The sequence below is a fragment of the Fusarium poae genome, chromosome 1, assembly GCF_019609905.1.
Source record: "Fusarium poae strain DAOMC 252244 chromosome 1, whole genome shotgun sequence".
NCBI lineage: Eukaryota > Fungi > Ascomycota > Sordariomycetes > Hypocreales > Nectriaceae > Fusarium > Fusarium poae.
This window is the reverse complement of record NC_058399.1, coordinates 11,824,553-11,848,258: the sequence shown is the minus strand read 5'-3', so window position 1 is coordinate 11,848,258 and position 23,706 is coordinate 11,824,553. Positions and strand designations below refer to the sequence as shown.

The window sequence follows — 23,706 nt, the reverse complement described above, 5'->3', positions numbered from 1 at the left end:
GACTTCCTTATAATCTAGCTAATATTAGTAGAGTGCAAGAGGATATTTATAGTAGCAGGGCGGATAGTAATGCTACTATAAAATCGGCTAGATATGGACATTATAGGAATATATTAAATGCTGTAATTATGGTTATAGGCTAGGGTGATTAATAACCTGGACGTATTATTACTTTCTACTGAGAATAGTAATAGTAATAGGCCAGAAGAAGGATTATAGGTAAAGGTAGAATATAAAGAAAAGGGGATAGAAGAGTAGGAATAAAATAGCTTAGCTTAGAGATTAATAACTTTAATCAGTATCTATTTAACTTAATTTAATGGATAATTGATTAATGCCACTGGAGAGAGTAGTTGACTAGGTTAACTTACTGCCACCGAGCCATTTAGTTGATTGAATTGAGTGGTGCACATCCTTGCCAATATACAATCCTAAGTCATTCAGGCCAACATCTTCCAGATCATTATCCTCTCCTGAAGAGGAGTTGTCTTCTTCCGCCGTTTCCTCCGTGTCCTCGGCTTCCTCTTCATCCACAGGCTCGACATCCCATTCCGGTGGCTCACGTTGGTGAAGGAACCGTTCCAGGAGGGACTGGCTCTCTGTCGATGGCCCCACTTCCCGATGCCTGGCCGCGAGATGACTACGGAGGTCGTATTGATCGCCCTGATTATTGAGTCGACGTTTTGTCCACGATAGACGTTCTGCAATGCTTGAAGAGTGACCAGTAAGAGTCTCTATAGCATCGAGCAAACCGATGATAGTATCGCGGGTGGGCAGCAGGATGGTTGGCTGGCTTGCCGTATCCTCGACAATTGTCTTCGAGATATGTGTTTCAGCCACAGGCACATGGAAGATGTCACACTCGTTGCTACTACCATGGGATGTTTTGTTGAAAGACCATGGGACGATAAAGTTGACATCCTTATCTATACCCCAAGTCGGGCCGGCAAGAAAGGAGACATGGAACAACGCGCGTTTGCAATGGCGTCGGATGGAGCTACGGCGTTCGAAGGGCAGACCATCTGGATCATGATGCGAATGATGCATTATCTCGACCCAGTGCGGCCAGGCCACGCTTTCAAGGTCGTGAAAATACCGGGGTGATGGAATCAAGGGAGTGGACCGAGGGGAGAGACCTTTGGGGTAAGCGCGGCGACGGTAGAGGGACGACAGAGATGTCTTTTCTTGCACGCGGGGTGGAGAGAAATAAGGAGCCCAGTACTGGATCTGGAAGAAGGGTGGCTTGGCGTGGTACCAGGTGCCCTGAGCATGACTGGTACCGACTTCCTTGGTGTGGTCACAGTTGAATGCAATCTGGATATAGTACCCGATCTGGCGGCTGAAGCGACCATCGAAAGGGCCCAACGGCGCACATGTATCCTGCCAAAACTCCTTGAATCCTCGGTAGAGCTGGAGAAAGAAGAGTGCATTCCAGGTTGGTGGCTTGGGGCGGCAGAAGATCTGGTCAAAGAGAAAGCCAGACCAGCTGTTCTTGGGAGGTAGACGCCGACGAGTAGTCATCCAACAAGGCAGCTCCTCAGGCAGAGTAGATCGCAATGATGTATTGATGTCGCCGTCGCTATCATCATCCGCTGTAACTTGACGGTACTTGTCCCATGCCTCCGCGTAGATGCCGTGAACAGCCTGGGCAGTGGGGATACGGCCAGTCTCGGCTGCCGATTCCTCCTGGGCTTGCTGTAACAGATCCAGGACCGGCAGTTTCTGGCGTCCGATCTTACCTCGGAGTCGATCCCAGTACGAGTGCAGCTTGGCGAGGAAGTGCTGATGATAAGCACGGGCGATCTCTTCCACCGCAAGAGCGACGGCACGGTCGGCAAGAATCTCTGCGTCCCGGTTGCGCCCCCGATCGTACTCTGTCCGAGCATTTCGAACTAGCCGTTGGAACAGTAACCCGGTGGTCACTTGGTTCGTGGCAAGTGCTTGAACATTGGCCTGGTGGGCTAGCTTAGCTTGAAGGGGGCTTCGAGACATGTAGATATTCACCAGCAGCTCGAGCGAGATGTGACCTCTCTGCCAATCGAAGTGGCTATGAGGGATCCAGAGCGTGCCGGAAGAGCGGATAGAGTCGTCCAGACCGAGACCCCTCCGCTCCTTGCGACGACCGCTTCCAGGGCTGCGACACTTGACCTGCCAGGTTGGTTTCCATATCCAGTTATCGAAGTTATACTGTCGCTCGCTGCTGACAGCATGAATCAGGAGACGACAGAAGAGCTGTGCGGTATAGAATGAGAGTATCTGCCGAGCAGGATCAGGCGAGGAAGTTGAATGAGCAGCCGACGATGATGCCATCGTTACCTCGGAGAAGATGTGATCGAGCGGAAGTATAAAACGGGCAGCTTGTGCAGACACGAATGCGGTTAGCATCTGGGTCGGAATCACCCAGAAAGGCCAATGCTGCTCCTCTCCGACGATGGGAGGGGAAGGAGAAGACGAAGATAAAGATAATGACGAAGAAGAAGGAGGAGGAGCGAGAGGAACTTCCCAGCACATTGGGCCCGTATGGGGGCTTTGATTCGGTTCTAGCCTACTACCAACCCACATGGCTAAGATAATATTGAGCCAGAGGGTAACCTCTTTCCGAATTTCAAAGTCAGAATGTCTCTTTAATAACGAGATAGCTCTTATATGCCGCTTATTAGCGTCCTATGTATCTAGGATGCGGGAGTGGCTAAGCTGTAAGATAAATGTATACTGGTGACTTTGATCTATAGTAGCCAGGTCCTTTAGTATCTCTTTGCTAAAGGCAAGAAGCGGCAGAAAACCTGAGCTAAAGAGCTGGTAATTGCTGAATATAACGCTGAATAGCTCCTTGCTATAGTTGTATGCCTTGGCCTGAATAACGCTGGGTGACCTGGCTTCTGGGTGGCCAGGGTTTAATTTCTAAGTTAACTTTGCCTTCATGTAGTATCTGCCTATGTCCCGGAGGAAGTAGGGCTAATAGTAAGTGGCCTCTATTAGAGCTTCTGGGGCTATATTAACTACCTGGTTGTAGAGATAATAGCAGTAGTTACTCTTCTAAAGAAGTGTCTATAGTTTATAGTAATAATAGTGATTTTAGCTCTTGCTGTTTAATGATGTAGGTGGCATATAGATATAATCTTGTATACCTATATCTAGCCAGCAAGAGTGTATATTAATCTGGCTTAGGTTGAGGCTAGCTAATATACTATCTTGAAATAGACCTAAGCTGTCTTAAAGGCTCTCTGATGTAAATATATTCTTTAGATTATAGGCTTAAAAGAGGAGATAGGGATTTTAGAAGTAAGGAACTATGTCCCTTTTCTTACTCTAGACTTAATGCTAATTTACATTTCTTATAACTGCTGCTTAAAACTATAAGAAGATATTAGCTAGGATACTATATACTAGATAATATAATTAACTTTTATCTTTAGTGCTTTAGTAATTAGTACTTAGCTTTTTCTAATAGGTATATAATTTTATATAAATTAGGTTATATAAACTAGGGATTTCCTATTATATATAAATAGGGATAGTTTTATAGATAGCTAGGAGGATAATCTTATTATAGAGATCCTTAAATTATATAAAGGAGAGGCTATTAGCAGAGGCTTATATTTATAAAGGGGCTTTACTAGGGAAGAATATTAAAATAGAGAAGTAAATACTGGCAGTAGTTAAGGTACTAATAGTAGTATAATATATATATACTAGGTCTAGGCTATAAGGCTATATTACTTAAGCAGTAAAGATATTATTTATATAAGGTAAGAAGAAAGAGAGTTAAAATTAATTAAGGGCTTAGATAGCTAATAGGCTTTTAGCCTTAAACTAGATACTATTAATATTTTACTATTATGCAATAGTTATAGCGTCTTAAGATAGTAAGGCCTATGTTTTATAGAAGGATAGTAGCTTAGCTGGCTAGTTAAAGAGGAAGCTCTACTATTATAGAAAGGAAGTATAGAGATTATAGGCCTTATTGCATTTTATAAAGATAGTAAGTAAGGGAAGAAAAGTATAGCTAATATATTAAATATATTTAGGAAGGGTAAAGATATATTCTAGCTTTTTATATATATATAGTTCTAGACCTAGTTAAGATTAGAATATAAGTAAATAATTTATAGAGTTACTTTAGATAGATAGATTAGTAAAGTAATATATAGTTATATTAATAGCTAAAGAATTTCTAAAGTATTTAATTATATATATTACTTTATATAAGTAGAAAGTTAGGGCTACTAGCTATATCTTATTAGTAAATTGCCTTAAGGAAGTTACTAAGGACTAGATTATTTATACTAAGTAAAGAAGATATTATAGCTATATTAGGTAATACTGGGAAGGTTAATATAGATAGGAGAGAGCTTTTACGCTGGGGTAATTAACTATCCTACTGAGTAGAGGTAAGAGGTACTAGAGGTATTAAGGATATTAAACTTAATATAATATTATTATTAAAGCTAAAGCTCTTTAATTTACTATTGCTTTTACTGTTTTCTATAGCCTTATTAAGAACTGATAAAGAGGCTAGGCTATTATATAAGGTTAAGGTAGAGAACTTTAAGGTAAGCAGGGGATCTTATAAGTTAGTAAACTATTAGATAATTTACTGTACTTTTATAAGGTGCTGCTGGTTATAATATTATTAGATATAGATATGTATTTACTTATGCAGTAATATAGCAGGGTCTATCTATAGATAGCTAGGTTTAATAGAATTTCTTTTATTATTATATTATAGAAATATATATAACTTTAGTGCTTTAACTGCTAAGAGGATCTTTTTTACTTTATTTTATTTAGTTGCAATTTACCTATTAGTAAGTGTTATATTATATATAACTGAGATATAAATAGGGTTAAGATATAATAATAGTAATAATGCCTACTTATTAATTAATTATAGTAGTACTTCTAGTTATAAAGAGGTATCTATTTATAAGATCATTTTACTATTTAATAGGTCTAGGGTAATATATTAGTTACCTTTTATTTATTAGTAAGTATTTATATCTTACTTTTAAAGAGGGAGTAAAAATTTAAATAGAGAATTAAGTATACTTAAAACTTTAATACTTTTAAATATAATTTCTATAGGTATATTACTTATAGGTATAGTTATATAGTAAGGGCAGATATTAATATTATATATCTTAGTATTTTAGTGGGTATTTAATTAGCATTGTTTTCCTTAATCTTACTCTTAAATAACTCTTTTTACTTTTTCTTATTTTAAGAGCTTATAGCGATTTATTATAATTAATAATATATAATGATTTTAGTTTAAGGAAGTAATAATTAAGGGAATATAATATAATGAATCTTATATCTATCTATCTGCGCTATAGATAAAGGAAAGAATATATTATAGCCTATTTATCAGTTTATTTATTTATTTATTATTTACTTTATATATATAGATATTAATATTTATCTTTATAGAGTTTTAATATCTAGTCTTTTTACTTTTATATTTATATTATTATTAATAAAGGGGAAGTATATTATATAACTACTAGGTAAAGTAATTAGTCTTTACTTATAAGGATATAGGTAATAGAAATAAAGTAACATTAAGTAGTATAAGTAGGATATAAGGAGATAATATTGCCTTTTACTGTAATTTATATTAAGTAATATTTTATATATTTCCCTTTATATATAGTAGTAGTATAAGAGGTATAATTATTAGCTATAGACTAAAGGAGTAAGGGCACTTAGTAGTAATATATATATATATTTTATAGTTTTTATAATCTATATATAGATAGGTTAAGTAATTAGTAGTATATTATACTCTTATTAGCTATATTCTTTTCTAGCTATTCTATTTATTATAATAAATATCTTTATTTAAATAACTTAAGTAGTTATACTATAATAATTATATAATGCTTATATATATAAATTAATTAGAGATTCTTATCTAGCTAAGTTTTATTATATAAATGTAATAATAAGTAAAGTTAATATATTTTAATAGAATATAAAGAGTATATTTAGGCTTTACTTTTTAAATATAGTATAGTGTATCTTAAAGTAAGGCTAAGTAAATATAGAGTATATAGATTTATATAAATATATAATAGTCTATATACTTATTAGATAGGTAAGAGATTCTAGATAGAAGGTCTTAGAATATTAATATTTTAATAGGGCAGAGAGACTAAGTAAAGAAGCTATAGATTTTATTATAAAATCTATATTAATATTTAAAATATAGCTTTACTCTTAACCCTGAGATTTATATATCTTTATATTACTTTTTAAGGTTAAGATATTAAGTAGAACTAGTATTTATATTTATTTTTTATTATATTAGCTTAAGAAGACTAATAAGGATTATATTTATATTTATTTATAATATTATTAGCTACTGCTATAAGCTATTAATAAGAGTATATTATTATTTTATAAGTAATATTTTAGTATAGTTTAATTTAAGATAGATTTAATTATAAAAGATATAAAAGAAAGTAAAATATATACTATAAATAGTAATTAAAATATTAATAATAGATATTAGAAGATTAATTATACTTTTGCTTACTGCTGTATATTATTTTTACTTTACTTTTTACTATGATTAATTTTTAATGGATTTTAATTATATTTTCTGGCTAATATTTAAATTTAATTAAGATATAAAAGATTTTCTTAATTTAATTCTTAATTATACAATTGATTTATTATTATTTATAAATATATATTTATTATTATTTATATATATAGTTAGTAATTATTATTAATATATATATTTAGAATTATTAATATTTATATAGATAATAATATTTATATATACTTTTAATTTTTATTATTTATATTAATATTATACTTTTTTTATATATAGTACTTACTATCTATAAATAAAATTAATATTAATATATATATATATATATATAATTATTAATATAATTTATTTATATATCTATATATTTAAAATTATAATTAATTTATTTTTTTTTTTTTTACTTTTTATAAAGACTTAAGTTTTCTTAATATTATTTTATATATTTAAAATTAAAAGATTTATATAGATTAAAAACTTAATATTTTAAATTTAATTTTAATATTCTTTTTAAATTATAATTAAATTTATTAATCATAAGTATATTAATAAATATTAAATTAATAGCCTTTTTATTTAATATTAACTATAGCCTTTATAATTATCTTATAAATTATTTTAAATATTATATAAAATAAATATCTTAAATAGAAATAATAACTATTTAATTAATTCTCTTAATATTATTATAATTAATTAGCTTAATAATTTAAACTTTAAACTTAATTATACTATTAATTATATATATAGTTATACTTAATAAAATTAAATAAGTTATATTTATCTTAAGTATTAAAGTAATATACTTTAAATAGGTTAATCTTATAAAATTTACTTAATATATTTTAAAATTAATAATAATAATTAAATAATATTAAAATAATCTTATAAATAAATTAAAGTAACTTTAATAAGTAAAAAAATTAAATTAAAGTTACTATTTAAAGAGATTAATAAGTTAAATATATTTTTTATAATTAAATTAAATAGATTATTAAATATTAATTAATATAAAGATTAATAAAGTAATTAATAGAGAAGTTATAATTAATAAAGTTAAAATTACTTATTAAAAGATTACTTTAAATATATATATTATAAATATAATTAAAAAAATTATATTAATAAAAAATACTTAAATTTAAATAATAATATATTAATTCAATTATTTAACCTTAATAATAATAATAATTAAAAGCCTAATTAAAGCTATACTATTACTTTAAATTATAAAGCTATAAATAATAAGAATAATAGCTTTTCTTTTATATATAATATAAAAGATTTCTTTAATATTATTATAATAATATATAAAAGATTTTAAGTAAAAAAGAAATATTTTATAGAGTTATAAAAGATATAGTTAATTTATATAAAAAAGGCCTTTTAAAGGCTAATTATATTTCTTTTATATTTTTAAGTTTATAATATATAATACTTTTTATTTAAATTTTAATACTTTTAATAATAATTAATAATAATCCTTAAGTTACTTATTATATCTTTTAATAATAATCTTATTATACTTAATTAATATTAAACTAAGTAATAAAAATAATTAATTACTTTAAGATTTAAGAAATAATTTATATATTATAAATAATAAAAAGTAATTTTATAAAAGAGATTAATATAATATTAATAAAACTATTTTAATTATAATTTATAAAGGGTTTATATATTTAATTATAGTAAAGATTATTTTTTTACTTTTTATAATAAAAAGTTAAGTAATATAATATCTCTTTAATATACTATTTTAATAAAAAGTTTCTTTTTAAATATATTTAATAATAAGAAGCTTTATTTTAAAAATAATTATCTTAAGAAGAATAATATTTATAACTCTTATAAAGATATTTTTATAACTATTAATATTAAAATAAAAGGCTTTTATCTTTAAATTATTAAAAGAGTTATTATAACTTAAGTAAAAAATTAAATAATATTAATTATAAGAAAAATATATAAAATTAACTTTTAATATAAGAGATTAATTTATAATAATTATAAAGCTATTTATAAGATAAAAAGGCTATAACTAGAGGTATTATACTTATTTAGTTAATTAAAGCTATCTTTAATCTATATAAATTTATAAAAAGCTTATAATATAGCCTTAAGTATATATAATAGTAATTTATAAATCTCTTTACTATATATACTTTAGTTTATATAAGTTTATATTAATAATTTTAAAAAGATATAAAATTATATTTTATATTATATATAATAAATTATAATAGAAAAAGATATAATAATTTTATAATAAAGTATTTATAATAATATTTATTTATAAATTTATAGATAATTAAAGAATAATAACTTAAAGAAAAATTCTTATTAAAATATAAATTAATAAAGGCTAAGAGTTTTTTAATTTAATATATAAAATATTCTTTTATAATAAAAGTATTAAAATTATTATTATTCCTTTTTAATAGTATACATTTAATAGCCTTATTAAATATAACTATTAAATAATACTTAATAAAGCTTATATAATAATAATTAAAAGTAATATCTTTATTAAGCTTTAAAGTAAAATATTTCTTATTATAGTTAATATATTAATTATTTTAATATTTAAAATATTAAATTAAAAAACTCTATATAAAGTACTTTATAATAATTATAAAAGAGAAAATAATAAGCTAGGTATTTTATACCTTTAAATACTTAATTATAAGGTATTTATTAATATTAAGCTAAAGATTAAAAAGAAATTAACAAATATTACCTTAAAAGAATAATTAAATATCTTTATTAACTATTATAATATATACCTTTTTATAATTTATAATCTAATAATTAAAAAGATTATTATAATAAATAATATAGTATTTTATAAAAAGATTCTCTTGCTTAATAATTATAATACCTTTAAAACCTATTTACCTAGAGTATTTAATTTAAATACTTATTAAAATAGTTTAAAGTAATTAATAATAATAAAGCTTAATTTACTATAATAATTATATAATATAGACTTAATCTTATTAATATATAAGCTATAATAAAATAAAATAATATATAATAGTATAAATAAGGCTATTATATTAAGATTAAGTTTTTATTTAATAGTAAATATATTAAATTTATTTAAAATAATAATATTACTAAAGAAAAAACTTATTTTAATTAAATAAGTATTTAAATATAAAGGTAATAAATATAAAGAGATTATATACTATAAAAGTAAGATTATTATATATAGATTTAAGTAATAAAAAGTATAAATTATATAGAGACCTTTATATTTACTACTTAAGTCTTTTCTTAAAGAATAATCCTTATATATACTATATAATACTGCTAAAAGGCTATTTAGTCTTTTATAATTATTACTTATCTTTATAGTAATCTTAATAAAGAGATATTTATATAATACTTTAAATTACTTAATAAATTTCTATTTAATAAATAATTCTTATATTATATAAATAAATATAATTATATAAAGGATAGTATTATTTACTTTAATTAAATAATCTATAGACTTTAATAATTTAACTATTAATAATAAAAAAAGCTAAAAGATAAAATAAATAAAATTAATAGCTATTACTATAACGTACATGATAAGCGGGTGCAACAGACAAGCGAGTGCAACACAACATCACAACATCTCAGATAGAAATAGCAATAAAAACACAACAGACTATTAATTAAGTAAAATTAATCGCTATATTCTTCCATAGACATAGCGACAAGTATCTGACAGGTCCTTGCATTATGTCCTGTCTTGCCGCACGCTCCACAGCGCCTTTCCTTCATTCGCGGAGGCCCTCCTTGACCACCACTTCTCGATGGTCCAGCCACCGCCTGCGCATCAACATCCGTTTGATCAATTACTTGCCTTCCTTCCTCTACTGTCATCACCCCTCCTTTCTGTAGCCGGGTTCTTTTTGCCCTCCGCCGCCGGCTTAGTATCTTATTTGCCTGTTCAAGATCTTGGACCCTGGCCTCTAATAAGGCAACCTTATGCATAACTATCTTTGTTCCCTTGGAAGAAGACCTCAATGCTTCTAGAATTGACTCTGGAGAGCTACTTTTATGCCTTTTGATTCTCTTTTCAAGATATTCAAGCTGAGAGTCGGCTTCAAGGATAGTCTTTGGGGTCTTTGAGACCCAAGGGGTCGAGGGGCTAACTACCTCCTCCACAGGCGTTGGAGTCCGCAGCTGCACATCGAGCTTCGAGATTACACTTTCTGGGTCGAGAGGAGCAAGTCCGGCTCCTCTAAAGGCTGCTTTAATATTTTTCTCTGTCATTGTGGCCTGGTAGGCGGTGTAAAAAGCCGGCAAGAACTCGGTTTTGGAAATGTGGGTTACGGAGCATCTGATCAAATGCTCGATTTCTCGCCCGTAAGCCTTCTTAAGCAGGCCAAAGCACCCGACATCAAGAGGCTGCAGCAGATGAGACGAATGAGGCGGTATACAAAGCGTGATGATTTTATTTGCCTTGCAATATCTCTCAAAGTCGACCGAGTGGTGACTTTGGTGTCCGTCGAGGATCAGGAGACGATAGCGATTCTTTGATTGCTTGGTAGTACACCGGTCGAAGTGCTTTAGCCACTCGAGGACTATCTCGTTATCTGTCCAGCCATTAGGACTCGTCGCAATAGCCCAATCGCCCGGGAGGTTGCTTTCTCGGTACCAGTGGGCGAGGTGATATTGGCCCGCACCTATGATGAACGGCGGGATCGCTTGGCCCTCGGCATTGATCGCCTGAATGACTGTAATCCATTCCCGGTTTCCAGGCTGCACTGATTTTGGTCTTCCACGCCTTTCAGCACCTGTGACGACCATTCCGCTCGCAATAACGCCCATCATAAAGCCAGTCTCGTCAAAGTTGTAGATTTCATCAGGTCGGATGCCATACTTCGCAATTACATTTGCTACGAGCCTAAACCAGTTGCGAATAATGGTCGGATCTTCACATTTGGCTCTCTGGTAGTCATATTTACGGGGGAAATGCGTCTTGAGGTCTTTGTGTCGCTTGACGAAGTTAGAGGCCCAGCGCTTGCCGACAGGCGGCGTCTCGCGGTCGGCGAGCAATCGGTTAGCCATCTCCTCAACACAACGCAGTCGCGGGGGAAACCCTCGCGAATCCAGATCGAGAATGAACTGAACTATGATCTGTTCTTCTAGATCAGATAGTTTGCGTGATTTTGGGATAGAATCACGCGTAGAAAGGATACCCTTCTGTCGGCGATATAAAGTCCAATAACGGACCTGGTAGATGCCTGCGGCGCGTCGGAGACTTAATTTTGGGTCATTTTGAAGGGCACGAAGTGCAAGAAGAATCCTAGCCTCAATATTTGGGTCTGGCATATTTGGTGGTTGAAAATTAATTGATTAAGTTGAGAAGATGTAAATTGCGGGATTTTTTGTTGCACTCGCTTGTCTGTTGCACCCGCTTATCATGTACGTTAAATCTTATATAATATAGTAATAATTATTATATATAATTATTTATAATATATAGATATTTATTATTATTTAAAATATATAAATATTTATTATTATTTATAATATATAGATATTTATTTATTACTATTAATACTATTATATTATTATTAAATTTCTAAGCTTATAGCTTTATTTACTATAAGTTATATATTTTAATATAGATATTTATTATTATTTATAAATATATATTTATTATTATTTATAAATATATATTTATTATTATTTATAAATATATATTTATTATTATTTATATATATAGTTAGTAATTATTATTAATATATATATTTAGAATTATTAATATTTATATAAATAATAATATTTATATATACTTTTAATTTTTATTATTTATATTAATATTATATTTTTTTTATATATAATACTTACTATCTATAAATAAAATTAATATTAATATATATATATATATATATATAATTATTAATATAACTTATTTATATATTTATATATTTAAAATTATAATTAATTTATTTCTTTTTTTTTTTTTACTTTTTATAAAGACTTACTCGTTGGCTAGCCGGGAGGGGGTGCCAACTAAGCAAGCTTAGTTGGCCACAAAAGTATGAGACAAGGCGAAAAGTGTGAGACATCCCGGAAGATGCCCACTTGGCGTGATTTGCACCAAAATACCATTTTTTTTCAATCAAATGACACTCAAATCTTGTCAAAATAGGCTCAAACTGATGAAAAGGCGTAGTTTGAAGCTTCTATTGATTTATTGGCTATTTCAGAGTGGGAGAAATGACTGCGACGGCTCTGGTGATGCTCTGGCAAGGGAAACAGCTTCCCTGCCAAAATGTGCCGTATATCTGTTTTCTTAGCCAATAAGGCTATCTTCTTGTGCCGTTCTTATTCCCCTGATGATATCACGAAGTGACTCATGAAGCTGCGTGTGGTGTTGATAGGGACAAGGAGTTGAGGGAAGTGTAGGTAGTGATGACTCAGAGTCAGGTGCACAGGGCGGCGATGAGGGCATCTCGACTTCGCTGCCGCCGGCGACTTCAATTACAGGAAGAATCTCGTCTTCTTCATCCATTTCCTCGTGCTCGTGTGCTTGTGTGAGGTTGAAAGTGACCGTATCATCACTGTGAGGGAGGCCGGTGAGATCAACGGCGCTGAGGGGCTTCGCGGCATACTGTGCCTTGCGGATAGCTTCACGCACATCATCAGGGAGTTGTGTATCTATCATATAGCCGTCAGTCTCTTCTTTCAGTGCTTGAGTCATTTGTGAACGCTGTGTATCCATAGATAAATAGTCATATTGCTTCCCTGTGTGCTCCAACCACTGCTTGAACTGCAGCCTCTTTGGTATGCCGTTGACGATAACTTCTTTATTCTCTCGCCACTCATCCTTGAGGCGGTTCATCTCCTTGATGATGACAGATCGTGTGAATCGTATACCCTGCTTATGTTGCTTCTTCTTATCGTCGGCGATAGCCTCCTCTTGTTGATCTCGCAGATCTTGCAGCGATACTGTAGGAATAAGGTCAGAGACAGTCTTTGCGCGGCGGCCTCGCTTTCTCTCGTGATACCGCTTTTCGATGCGAGTTCTTCGATCATCCACGTACTTTTTGATAACATCCTCAAGCACCACAGCTTCATGAACGATGTTGCGAATGTGCCGGAGCCCTGCGAGCGTAGGAGAACTGAGGATATCGTGATATCGCTCGCCGATGGTCTCGGCGGTGCTGGAAGCGGCGTGAAATCGCATATCTGAGGGAAGAAGTGAGAAATGAGCAGGCGTGAAGGTCTTCTTCTTCTTGAGCTGCTTCCTGAGAAGATATTCTATGGCAGGTCGGTCTGTGGGAGGGTAGATGCCCGTTTTTGGAAGCCCGAGATGATGTGAGCGGCAGTGAAGCCTTCATTAAAGATCTCCTGATTTTGGTGAGAAAAGGGGCCTTTTTCGGTGAAGGCTGATTAAGAAGGCACATACCTGAAAAGCTCCTGCAAAGGCACGCCGGCCAAAGGTAAGATTTCCCTTCCGCAACGCCTCACGAAGCTTCTTCTGATGCGCTTCCTTCAGAAATTGAAATACGCCTACATCCATTGGCTGGAGTATATGCGTTGAATGAGGCGGAAGAAATGCTACGAGAATATTGAACTTTATCATATATTCTCGTAATTCGAATGAGCCGTGGCCTGTGAAGCCGTCGATAACGAGCAGCCGCCATACAGCCTCATCATCAGGCCTCGCCGCGGGAGGCATATCGTGAGTAACCAAGCGGTTATTTGTATCCTGAAGGTGCTCATTACACCCAAACCACTCTTCAAAATCAAGCTGACGTTTCTGTACAGTAGCAGATTTCTCCCACGAGCATCGGTTGAAGTGCTTCGCCCACTCGAGCGTTATCGCCGCACTTGAGAATGCCGAGTCTGACTGAGCGAAGCGCATATCAGGATCGCCTTCAATGAACGCCCACTCAAGCGTTGGCAACGACTTGAAGATCAGCCAGGGGGGCGTTGTTGCGCCGGCTGCGTTGCCTGAGCCGATGACTGTGCAAGTCTCGCGATCTTGCGGAGAAAATACCTCTGTTGCTGACTTCTTCTTGGTGCGTACAACGAGGCATTCCATCTTATCTCGTAGCATTCCGACTCTAACTCCTGCTTCATCTGCATTCCAGGTCTCTGATGCACCGATATTGTACTTCGTCATCACATCGCTGAGGCGTTGGAACCACTCCTTCGTATCATCAACGCCGCCTTCCTCATATTCGGCACGCGAAGCTTCTCTCGACTTCAATATCGATTTCGCAAGCTCAGGATGATCATCGCGGAAGCGAGAGTACCACATCTTGCTCACAGGTCTCGCATCAGGATCACGGCGGCGCCGCAGAGTAAGTGCTGCATCTTCTATTTCCCACTTGGAGGCAGGCAGGCCTGACTTTTCCATCCAGATGATATAACACACGATAGCTTCTTCTTCCTCATCCGTGAGTTGCCGCGGGCGCCCCATCTTAGGATCGACAACATCCTCATAATCTACGGTATTCGCAGCCTCAAGTCTCTTGACGATGCGGCCGATAGATGCACGAGCAGAGCCGGCATATCGAGCTTCAGCAGCACGAAGAGTCAGTGGCTTCTTTCGGCGGCCGGCAGCATCACGATTGAGACCGCGGCGAAGTCGCTGGCGTGAAAGAACAACGGCCTGAGCAGCTCTCAGATTTGATTGTGAGGGCATAATTTTGATGGACGTGATATATGACTTTTTTACTGATTGATGTCCTAGAAATCATTGGTTTTGGCGGGCAAAAGTCATGATTTTGCGACAGCAGCCTGTGCGGGGTTGTCTCACACTTTTCGCCTTGTCTCATACTTTTGTGGCCAACTAAGCTTGCTTAGTTGGCACCCCCTCCCGGCTAGCCAACGAGTAAGTTTTCTTAATACTATTTTATATATTTAAAATTAAAAGATTTATATAGATTAAAAACTTAATATATTAAATTTAATTTTAATATTCTTTTTAAATTATAATTAAATTTATTAATTATAAGTATATTAATAAATATTAAATTAATAGTCTTTTTTAATTAATATTAACTATAGCCTTTATAATTATCTTATAAATTATTTTAAATATTATATAAAATAGATATTTTAAATAGAAATAATAATTATTTAATTAATTCTCTTAATATTATTATAATTAACTAGCTTAATAATTTAAACTTTAAACTTAATTATACTATTAATTATATATATAGTCTAGAATTTTAATTATTATAATATTAATTATTATATTTATATATTAATATTATTTATATATATATATTTATATTATTAATATATATTTATTATTAAAATATATTTCTTTACTATTAATTATATTAATATATTTTAATTATTTATATATATATACTTATTATTACTTATATTTATATATTATTTATATATATATACTATTTATATTTATATATTATTTATATTTATATATTTTTTATATTTATATATTATTTATATTTATTTATATTTATTTATATTTATTTATATAAGGTTATTATTTATATATATATATAATTATTATTTATATAAGTAATATTATTATATATATATAATAAAGAAAATTTTATATTATTATTACTTATATATTATTATTATTTATATATATATATATATATTTACTATTATTAATAATTATTATTTATATATATAAAGGTTTTAAATTATTAATATTAATATATATAAAGATAATAAAATATATATTTATTTTTAATTTTTCTTATTTATATATATATATAGTTATAATTTATATAGATATAGTTATTTTTTATATATATATAAATATAGTTATTTATATTTATTTATATTAGTTTTTATTCTTTAAATATTAATATTTATTTAAAAATATTTAATTATACTTTAAAGATATTTTTAAATAAATATATTAATTATTAATAAATTAATAAGTTTTAATTTAATAGCTTTTTCTATTTATTATTAATTATTATCTTTATAGTTATATTATAAATTACTTTTAAATATTAAATTAAACTTTAATAAAAATAATAATAATTTAATAAGTTCTTTTTTTAATTATTTTATTTAATTAGCTTAATAGTTTAACTTTAATACTTATTATTAAATATATTATATAATAAAAAGTAAATATTATTAATAATTATTTTTCTATATATAAAGTATATTAAAAAGGATTTAATAAGCTTTAATTTCTTTATTTAAAGTAAATATAATAAGTAATTTTAATTAATTAAATAAATATTTATATAATTATAAGCTTAGCTAATTATAATATTATAATTATTAACTGCAGAGAATTTAATAATTTAGTTTTTATAAATTAAATTATTTATTATATTTAATATACTTTATTATATAGTCTATATAAAAATAGCAATTTAGCTAGCGCTAGAATTAAATTATTAAATAATTCAGTCTAGAATCCTTTTAAAAGTTAACCTTAAATATAATTATATTATACTAAGTATAATTAAAGATCTTATTATATTAGTCAGGGATAAGCTTCTTATTATTAATTTACCTAAGGAAAACTTAAGTCTAAAAGATATTAAGCAATATTATACTAGTATAGTTAACTTAGAAAGGGACTTATAAAACATTAAGAGAATAGCAATTAATAATAAATATAGAGGAGATATATACTTTTTATTAAGTAAAAGTTACAATAAGATTTTTACTCCTTATCTATAAAGGGTTTATAGGCAGAGCTTCCTTTTAATTAGTTTAGTCTTAAGATTAAAACTATTAAATCTTATATAAGCTCTGGGTTAACTAATTATAGTAAAGGCTTATATAAAATAGGATATAAGTAAAATAGTAGTAAAATAGAGATAATATAATAGTTAACTAGTTTAGTCCTATTATATATTATAGACTGTAAATAAGAATATAAGCAAGGAGCTTATTAAGAATAATAGCTAATCTTAAATTTAATATATAAGTTATATCTCTGCTAGAATATTATCCTATAAATACTGCTAACTATATATTATATAGAGTATAAGTAAAAAATACTTATAAAATGTTTAATTAGAATAAACTAGCTAATAGCTAATATTAATTAGTCTTATAGTATATAAGCACTATTTAATTATACTGCAGAAGATTTATACTCTAAAGCTAACTAATATATAATTTAATAAGATTGTAAGTTTATATAATATATCTAATTTTAAAGTCTTTATTTTATTAACTGCATTCTCTCTGTATAGGCAGTAAGTAAAAGAGCACAATATAATAGATTATTATTAATCTAAATTAAATAGTTTAATAACACTTAGAACTTAATAGAAGATAAAGCTATCTCTCTTGGAGTTCTCAAGCATTATGAAACAGCGATTACCTATAGCATATCTAGGTCGCAGGAAAAAACAAAGCTATGTAATAAGTGCAGGAAATTTAATTACTAGAGCGACGAGACCGTATTGAAGGAGACTCTGGTGACTATCAGATCCAAGCTTTAGCAGTGTACACTGCATAGTCTTATTTACCGTTCTCTTTACCCATCTATCCATAACGACCTAGGAGTTATATATATTCGGAGATTCGATTCCTCACTCGTTATAGATAAATTGAAAATACCGTTGCTCTCACTTTCCAGAACTTGGGATATATAAGACTGTTGGCAGATTTAACAGTATTTGGATAATCATTAATAGAAAGCAGAGAGCTCAAAAAAGAAGCATCCACAGGTTGATGATATTTACCTTGGACTACCCAGGCTTTTTGAACCCAACACTGCCCCGTTTAACGACCTCCTTATGACATGGATTCGAGATTGCGACTTACATCATCCCCAATGTCATCCCACAGATATATCACGCGTCCAAGTTCCAACACGCCTGATCGAAGTTGGGCAGGTTTATAGTGGAAGCTCGAAGGTCTTCCTCCGCGAAGCATTGCCGTATATGTGTCCAACTGGAGGCGAACTTCGATATATTGCCCTATCACATCCTTGGGGCAATGGAAATGATCATGACCATTTCTGCACCACGAAAGAAAATCTTGATAGTCGACTAAGTGCTGGAATTTATGTAGAGAATCTCCCAAGCACATTCAGACATGCAGTCGAGGTGACCCGGGCACTTGGCGTCCCATACCTCTGGATCGACTCGCTATGTATTGTGCAAGGGCCTGATGGGGACTTCGACACTGAAGCCAAAAGGATGGAGGCCGTCTTCAGCTCGGCATATTGCGTCATTGCAGCGAGTCGCGCTAACGGAACATCAAGTGGCTTTTTGTGGAAAAGGCCTGAGCGCGAGGTAGTGAGATTGGATGGATATCTTGCCGATAATCCAGTTTACGTTTGCGAATATATCGACGACTTTCAGCACGATGTGATAGAAGGGGCTTTGAATACACGTGGATGGGTCCTGCAAGAACGTGCTCTTGCGTCAAGGACCATATACTTCACCGAGAAGCAGACCTATTGGGAATGTGGCCAGGGCGTGCGCTGCGAGACATTGACAAGATTAACAAAGTAAGGCAAGCGAAATCCCTACAATCCTCGTTGCTGACCTTGACCTCATAGTAGCCAGGCGTCATTCCTTGGGGATCCCAACTTTCCCAAGTTGGCTATGAGGTCAACCAGAGGAGCAAAGATCCGCTTTTATGAATCACTGTATAGACAATACTCAAACCTCGATTTCACAAAGATTCATGATCGGCCTATAGCAATAGCCGGGCTAGAACAACGGCTAATCAGTGCTTTTAAAACGGAAGGCGGATACGGTATATTTAACGGAGCATTCTTTGGGCGCAGCCTCTTATGGACAAGGGATATACAGCGAAGTCATGGCCTGAAATTGATCAACTTTCCCCCAGGCCAAAAGTTCAGAGTCCCGACATGGTCGTGGACAGCGTATGAAGGACCCATCACATACTTAGACATACCTTTTGACCATGTTCGATGGACATACAACACTGCAGAAGGAGGCGTTCGTTCGCCATGGTCAACTATGGAGTCAGATTCTACCTCATTCTCGTTACACACAGGGGAACTAAACGGAAGAATTGACCTTACTGCCCAAGCACGACAATAGCGGGACCTGCTACCGACCTGCCGGTTACTTGCATTCACCGCCTGCTGAAGTGGGTCAGGCTGGCACAAGCGGCGGCGCGGTTTATCCTTGATCCGGGACTTTTCCGATGTCGCCCCACATTTTGCTATCATGACAATAACAACATGAATTAAACAAAGAAAACTCAACATCATCGCCCGCTTGACACGATGGTGCTACCCGCTCTGCCACTTCATCGTCATCAATCGTCTTTAGAGGGTATCATAGACTTCTCATCGCGAGAACCCTTCTCTGAGTCTCTCCGCGCCTCTGCGATTCGTCGGTTTTATCAAGTCATCGAACATTTTGACGATAATGACCTTAAACGAGGTCAAGGCCAATACGATAGAGTGAAGCTTGTTCGCTTCACTTACGAATATTCCACTAGTCAAACGTCTAAAGACAATGTTTTAATCGCTGTCTTTGAGTTTTTGAAGCTATCAATTTTATCTAAAGAGGATATCGACCTTGAAGATGCCACGAACCGAGGCGAACTGAAGACCCGCTTGTATGGATTTGCTGACTATCTGGTCGATAATTTCTTTCTCCCACGTATGATTCCACTTCAAACAGACGTCCTGGCCTATCACTAACACCTCAGCAGTCAAAGCATCAACCAAAAAGACACCACAACCAACACCAGCATCTCACTCAGCTGTCATGAAAACCCAACGCCAGGACCATGTCTTTTCTGGGACGCCAGAGCGCTTAGCCAGCCTAAGAGGTGCCTGCCTTATACGAGACCGGTATCGCTGTGTTATTTCGCGCAAGTTCGACAGAACTGAAGCTTTAAAGCGCTTCCAGCAACATGGCGAAACTAAGGCTGTTGACCAAGACGGCGTTCCCTTGGCTGATCCCGGGCAAAGGTTCGACTATCTGGAGGTCGCGCACATTCTTCCGCACTCTCTCACTCAGCTCAACTCTTCCAAAGAGCTGGTAAGATTTCTAAACCCCACAATCTTGCTCCCGCTGACTGCAATAGAACTCTTCAAAAGTAGCGGCACTGGCGATACTTAATATGTTTGACAGTGGTATCGTTCACTTGATCGAGGGAGTCGACATTGATCGTCCGTATAATGCTCTGACGCTCACTCTAAGCCACCATGTATCTTTTGGTGACTTTCGTGTCTATTTTGAGCCCGTCGGAGATACATCGCATTCATATCGTATAGGCACATTTCTACCACCTGGTCTTGCAGAAGATGTCCCCGTCACCCGAACCCTTTTCCTTACTGAGGACAAGACCATCGATCCGCCGTCGTCTCGATTCCTTGCTGTTCATCGTGCTATCGCGCATATCCTGCACCTTTCTGCCGCGGGCGACTACATTGATGACATACTGAACGATGTTGAGGAATTTGGCATTCGATCAGACGGGTCGACTGATTTGTCTCGACTACTGAAACTGAGACTTGGCGATTGCGCAGTTGGAGAAGTCCACGGATGAAAATATGTGCCTAAGACATATTCATGTTCGATGATTTTTGATTCAATGGGGGCGTTATATAGATACCTGGATGTTAGCAGTGAATTAGACATGGAATTGCGTTCTTTTAGAAGCACGAACGTGTATACGACTACTGATACACAGTTTCTATCTGGGTAGTTAATGTAATCCCGTTCTTCCTGGGAAGCCTGTAAGCCAGATTTAAGGAGCTCGGCACCTCGGATGCAACAGAACAACTGCCATTAGAGTCCACTTCGGCATGCCCACTGTTAGCTGACCTTCATAATAACTTAGCCTCGAAAAGTATGGTGAGAGTTATCTTTAGCTTTAATAACCCCACTCAAGTTGCTTTGTTGACGCAAAGAAGTCTTATTCATCCTTAAAGAAGAGGCATTATTGCTCTGTAATGACTCCTATCATATGAACAAAGTTGAAAAAGCGCGGAGAGGTTTGGATACTCTATATTAAATCACATTTAGCCACGAACAAAGACAGAGCTTAATCGCTACTCCTTTCCTATAGACACGACGGAAACTATTTCGCGCTATCCGTTGGCCTTTAGGGTAGTATTGCCGAAATATAGCCGGTAGAGATACAGGACACTAAATTGGGGTCAACTTACATCATTTAGGCCATGGTCAGTCGGTCTTGTGCAGTGAAGTCCGGAGGTTATATTCGTCCGCTGCGAATCCGGATACGTAGATACAAAGAACTCGAAGAATGGTGCCACGATCACGATGGAGACCAACCGACATCACCTTCATTTATATCAACAATGGTTCTATAATTATATCTGGATCAAAGCTCATTCATACATCATGGACTCATTCTTAAACACTCTTCCAATCAGACGTACTCGAATAAATCCTGAATTTCGTCCATAGAAAGCTTCTTCTCAAGTGCAAGCTGCAGTTGGATTCTCGATTTGGAAGGATTCAAGTACCCGGCACCGATACCGAAAGGTCGCTCTCCAACATATCCCCAAGCAGTGCGACGGCTGACAATGACGGGGATGTCAGTCTCGTTCAAGACCTTCTTGATCTCATCAGCAGCTTCGTCAGGCCAGCCGCCAGCGCCGAGACCAGCGAGAACAATGCCCCGGGCACCGCTATCGATAGCAGCTTGAAAAAGCTCGGGGTCCGCTTCTTGGTGGCCGTACAAGACATCGACCTGAGGGAGGGCCTTTTTGGGTGAGCTGGTGCTGATGTTGAAATAGTGATGGCCGATTGGTCGACTAGCAGGGTACCAGAAGACAGGCTGAATGTTTTCGAAAGCACCGAGATAACCTTGATCTTCGGCAATGAAAGTTTGGACAGAGTTGGCGTGGGACTTGACAGTGTAGCGTGCAGAAGCAATCTTGTCGTTGAGGACAATCATTGTGCCGCGGTTTTTGGCACTCTTGCTACCAGCTAAACGAACAGCAGACAAGAGGTTGATAGGACCATCGGCGCTGATGGCTGTAGCGGGACGCATGGATCCAACCATAACGACAGGCTTTTCACTTTGGACAGTGAGGTCAAGGAAGAAAGAAGACTCCTCGAGAGTGTCAGTGCCATGGGTGACGACAACACCTTGAATGTGAGGGTTGTCCAGATCAGCCTGGATGCGGTGCGATAGAGTGGTTAGGATGGTAGAGTTGACATCACCGCTATCGACATTGGCAATCTGCACGCCCCTGACGTTGGATACGTTGCACAGCTGCGGGACAGCGTCGATTAAAGCTTGGATGCCCAATGCACCAGCCTGGTAGCCCGTAGTCTGATCCGCAGAACCAGCTTCGCCGGCGATGGTACCGCCAGTCGCGAAAATGGTAATGTTGGGTAGACTGGCGTTGAAGCACTCAAAATCACCAACAGCCCGAGGGATGAGCTGAGGTGTTTGTGGCTCCGGGATCGGGGATGCAAGGGCGGCTGATCCTGCAAGGGTCGCGATAGCGAGCAGGGACTGGAAAGAGGGAGACATGCTGGGCCAACACAAGAGGATGCAACACTCAGAGAGACAAGAGTCGGAAGGGGAGAAGGGTAGAGAACGAGAAAAAAGGACTACTCTTTATCTGCGGACGTAGACATGTTTTATACTGGCAATGTTGGCCAAGACAGTAGCTGGATGCTTATCACAGCTCCGAGGATATGCGTATACTACGTAGCCCACTCTGTTACCACATCGTTATCCAGCATAGGCCCAGGGCCATGGTACAACCAACACAGCTTACGAGCCAAGACATCCGAGCAAGGTTGATTTAGAGTAATGCACCGTCAAATCGGAAGAGCAGTGTGCCCAGAGCTTTGGTCGCACACTAATTACGTAGCGTGAGACCTTGTCAAGGATGCTGATCACAGAAGGATCTGGAATGGTTCGAGCAAGTTTCTAGCTTCTTGACTCATGCTTGCATTGCATGAGAGGTTGAATAGAATTAGTCTCACCGAAAGTTTGCGAGTGGATTGTTGCCGCAATTGAATTGGAGAGTTGAGTCGAGTTGGTTGACGTTGTTCAAATCTGGAGTCGCCCATTTAGTACTAGCTCTCCTTTCTTTATGAAGCGGGGTACATATCGTCAAGGAGAAGAATGCTACGAGCCAAGCAAAAGCCAAGTTTTACCAGCCTCCTCACCAAAAAAAATCTGTCTTGACTCGCTTACATCTGTTATGTGGAGGACTCCCACTCTTTGTTTCCATTATCTTT

The 23,706-nt window shown here is 34.1% G+C and overlaps 5 protein-coding genes across 5 annotated transcripts; 2 read left to right on the top strand and 3 right to left on the bottom strand.

Annotated features, from left to right (window-relative positions):
* Positions 1 to 357: 357 nt before the first annotated feature.
* On the bottom strand, positions 358 to 2,310 carry FPOAC1_003858 (uncharacterized protein; the record flags this gene model as incomplete). Its single annotated transcript, XM_044848413.1, has 1 exon — positions 358 to 2,310. One exon carries the CDS (start codon positions 2,308 to 2,310, stop codon positions 358 to 360), a length of 1,953 nt encoding a protein of 650 aa, XP_044714329.1.
* A 10,550-nt stretch (positions 2,311 to 12,860) lies between these two features.
* On the bottom strand, positions 12,861 to 13,754 carry FPOAC1_003857 (uncharacterized protein; the record flags this gene model as incomplete). The annotated part of the gene is made up of 1 exon (XM_044848412.1): positions 12,861 to 13,754. The coding sequence occupies one exon, from the start codon at positions 13,752 to 13,754 to the stop codon at positions 12,861 to 12,863; it is 894 nt and encodes a 297-aa protein (XP_044714328.1).
* A 4,525-nt stretch (positions 13,755 to 18,279) lies between these two features.
* On the top strand, positions 18,280 to 19,560 carry FPOAC1_003856 (uncharacterized protein; the record flags this gene model as incomplete). Its single annotated transcript, XM_044848411.1, has 2 exons — positions 18,280 to 18,998; positions 19,050 to 19,560. The coding sequence occupies 2 exons, from the start codon at positions 18,280 to 18,282 to the stop codon at positions 19,558 to 19,560; spliced, it is 1,230 nt and encodes a 409-aa protein (XP_044714327.1).
* Positions 19,561 to 19,748: 188 nt separating this feature from the next.
* FPOAC1_003855 (uncharacterized protein) lies at positions 19,749 to 20,595 on the top strand (the record flags this gene model as incomplete). Its single annotated transcript, XM_044848410.1, has 2 exons — positions 19,749 to 20,130; positions 20,183 to 20,595. The coding sequence occupies 2 exons, from the start codon at positions 19,749 to 19,751 to the stop codon at positions 20,593 to 20,595; spliced, it is 795 nt and encodes a 264-aa protein (XP_044714326.1).
* Positions 20,596 to 21,871: 1,276 nt separating this feature from the next.
* FPOAC1_003854 (uncharacterized protein) lies at positions 21,872 to 22,987 on the bottom strand (the record flags this gene model as incomplete). The annotated part of the gene is made up of 1 exon (XM_044848409.1): positions 21,872 to 22,987. One exon carries the CDS (start codon positions 22,985 to 22,987, stop codon positions 21,872 to 21,874), a length of 1,116 nt encoding a protein of 371 aa, XP_044714325.1.
* Positions 22,988 to 23,706: the final 719 nt, after the last annotated feature.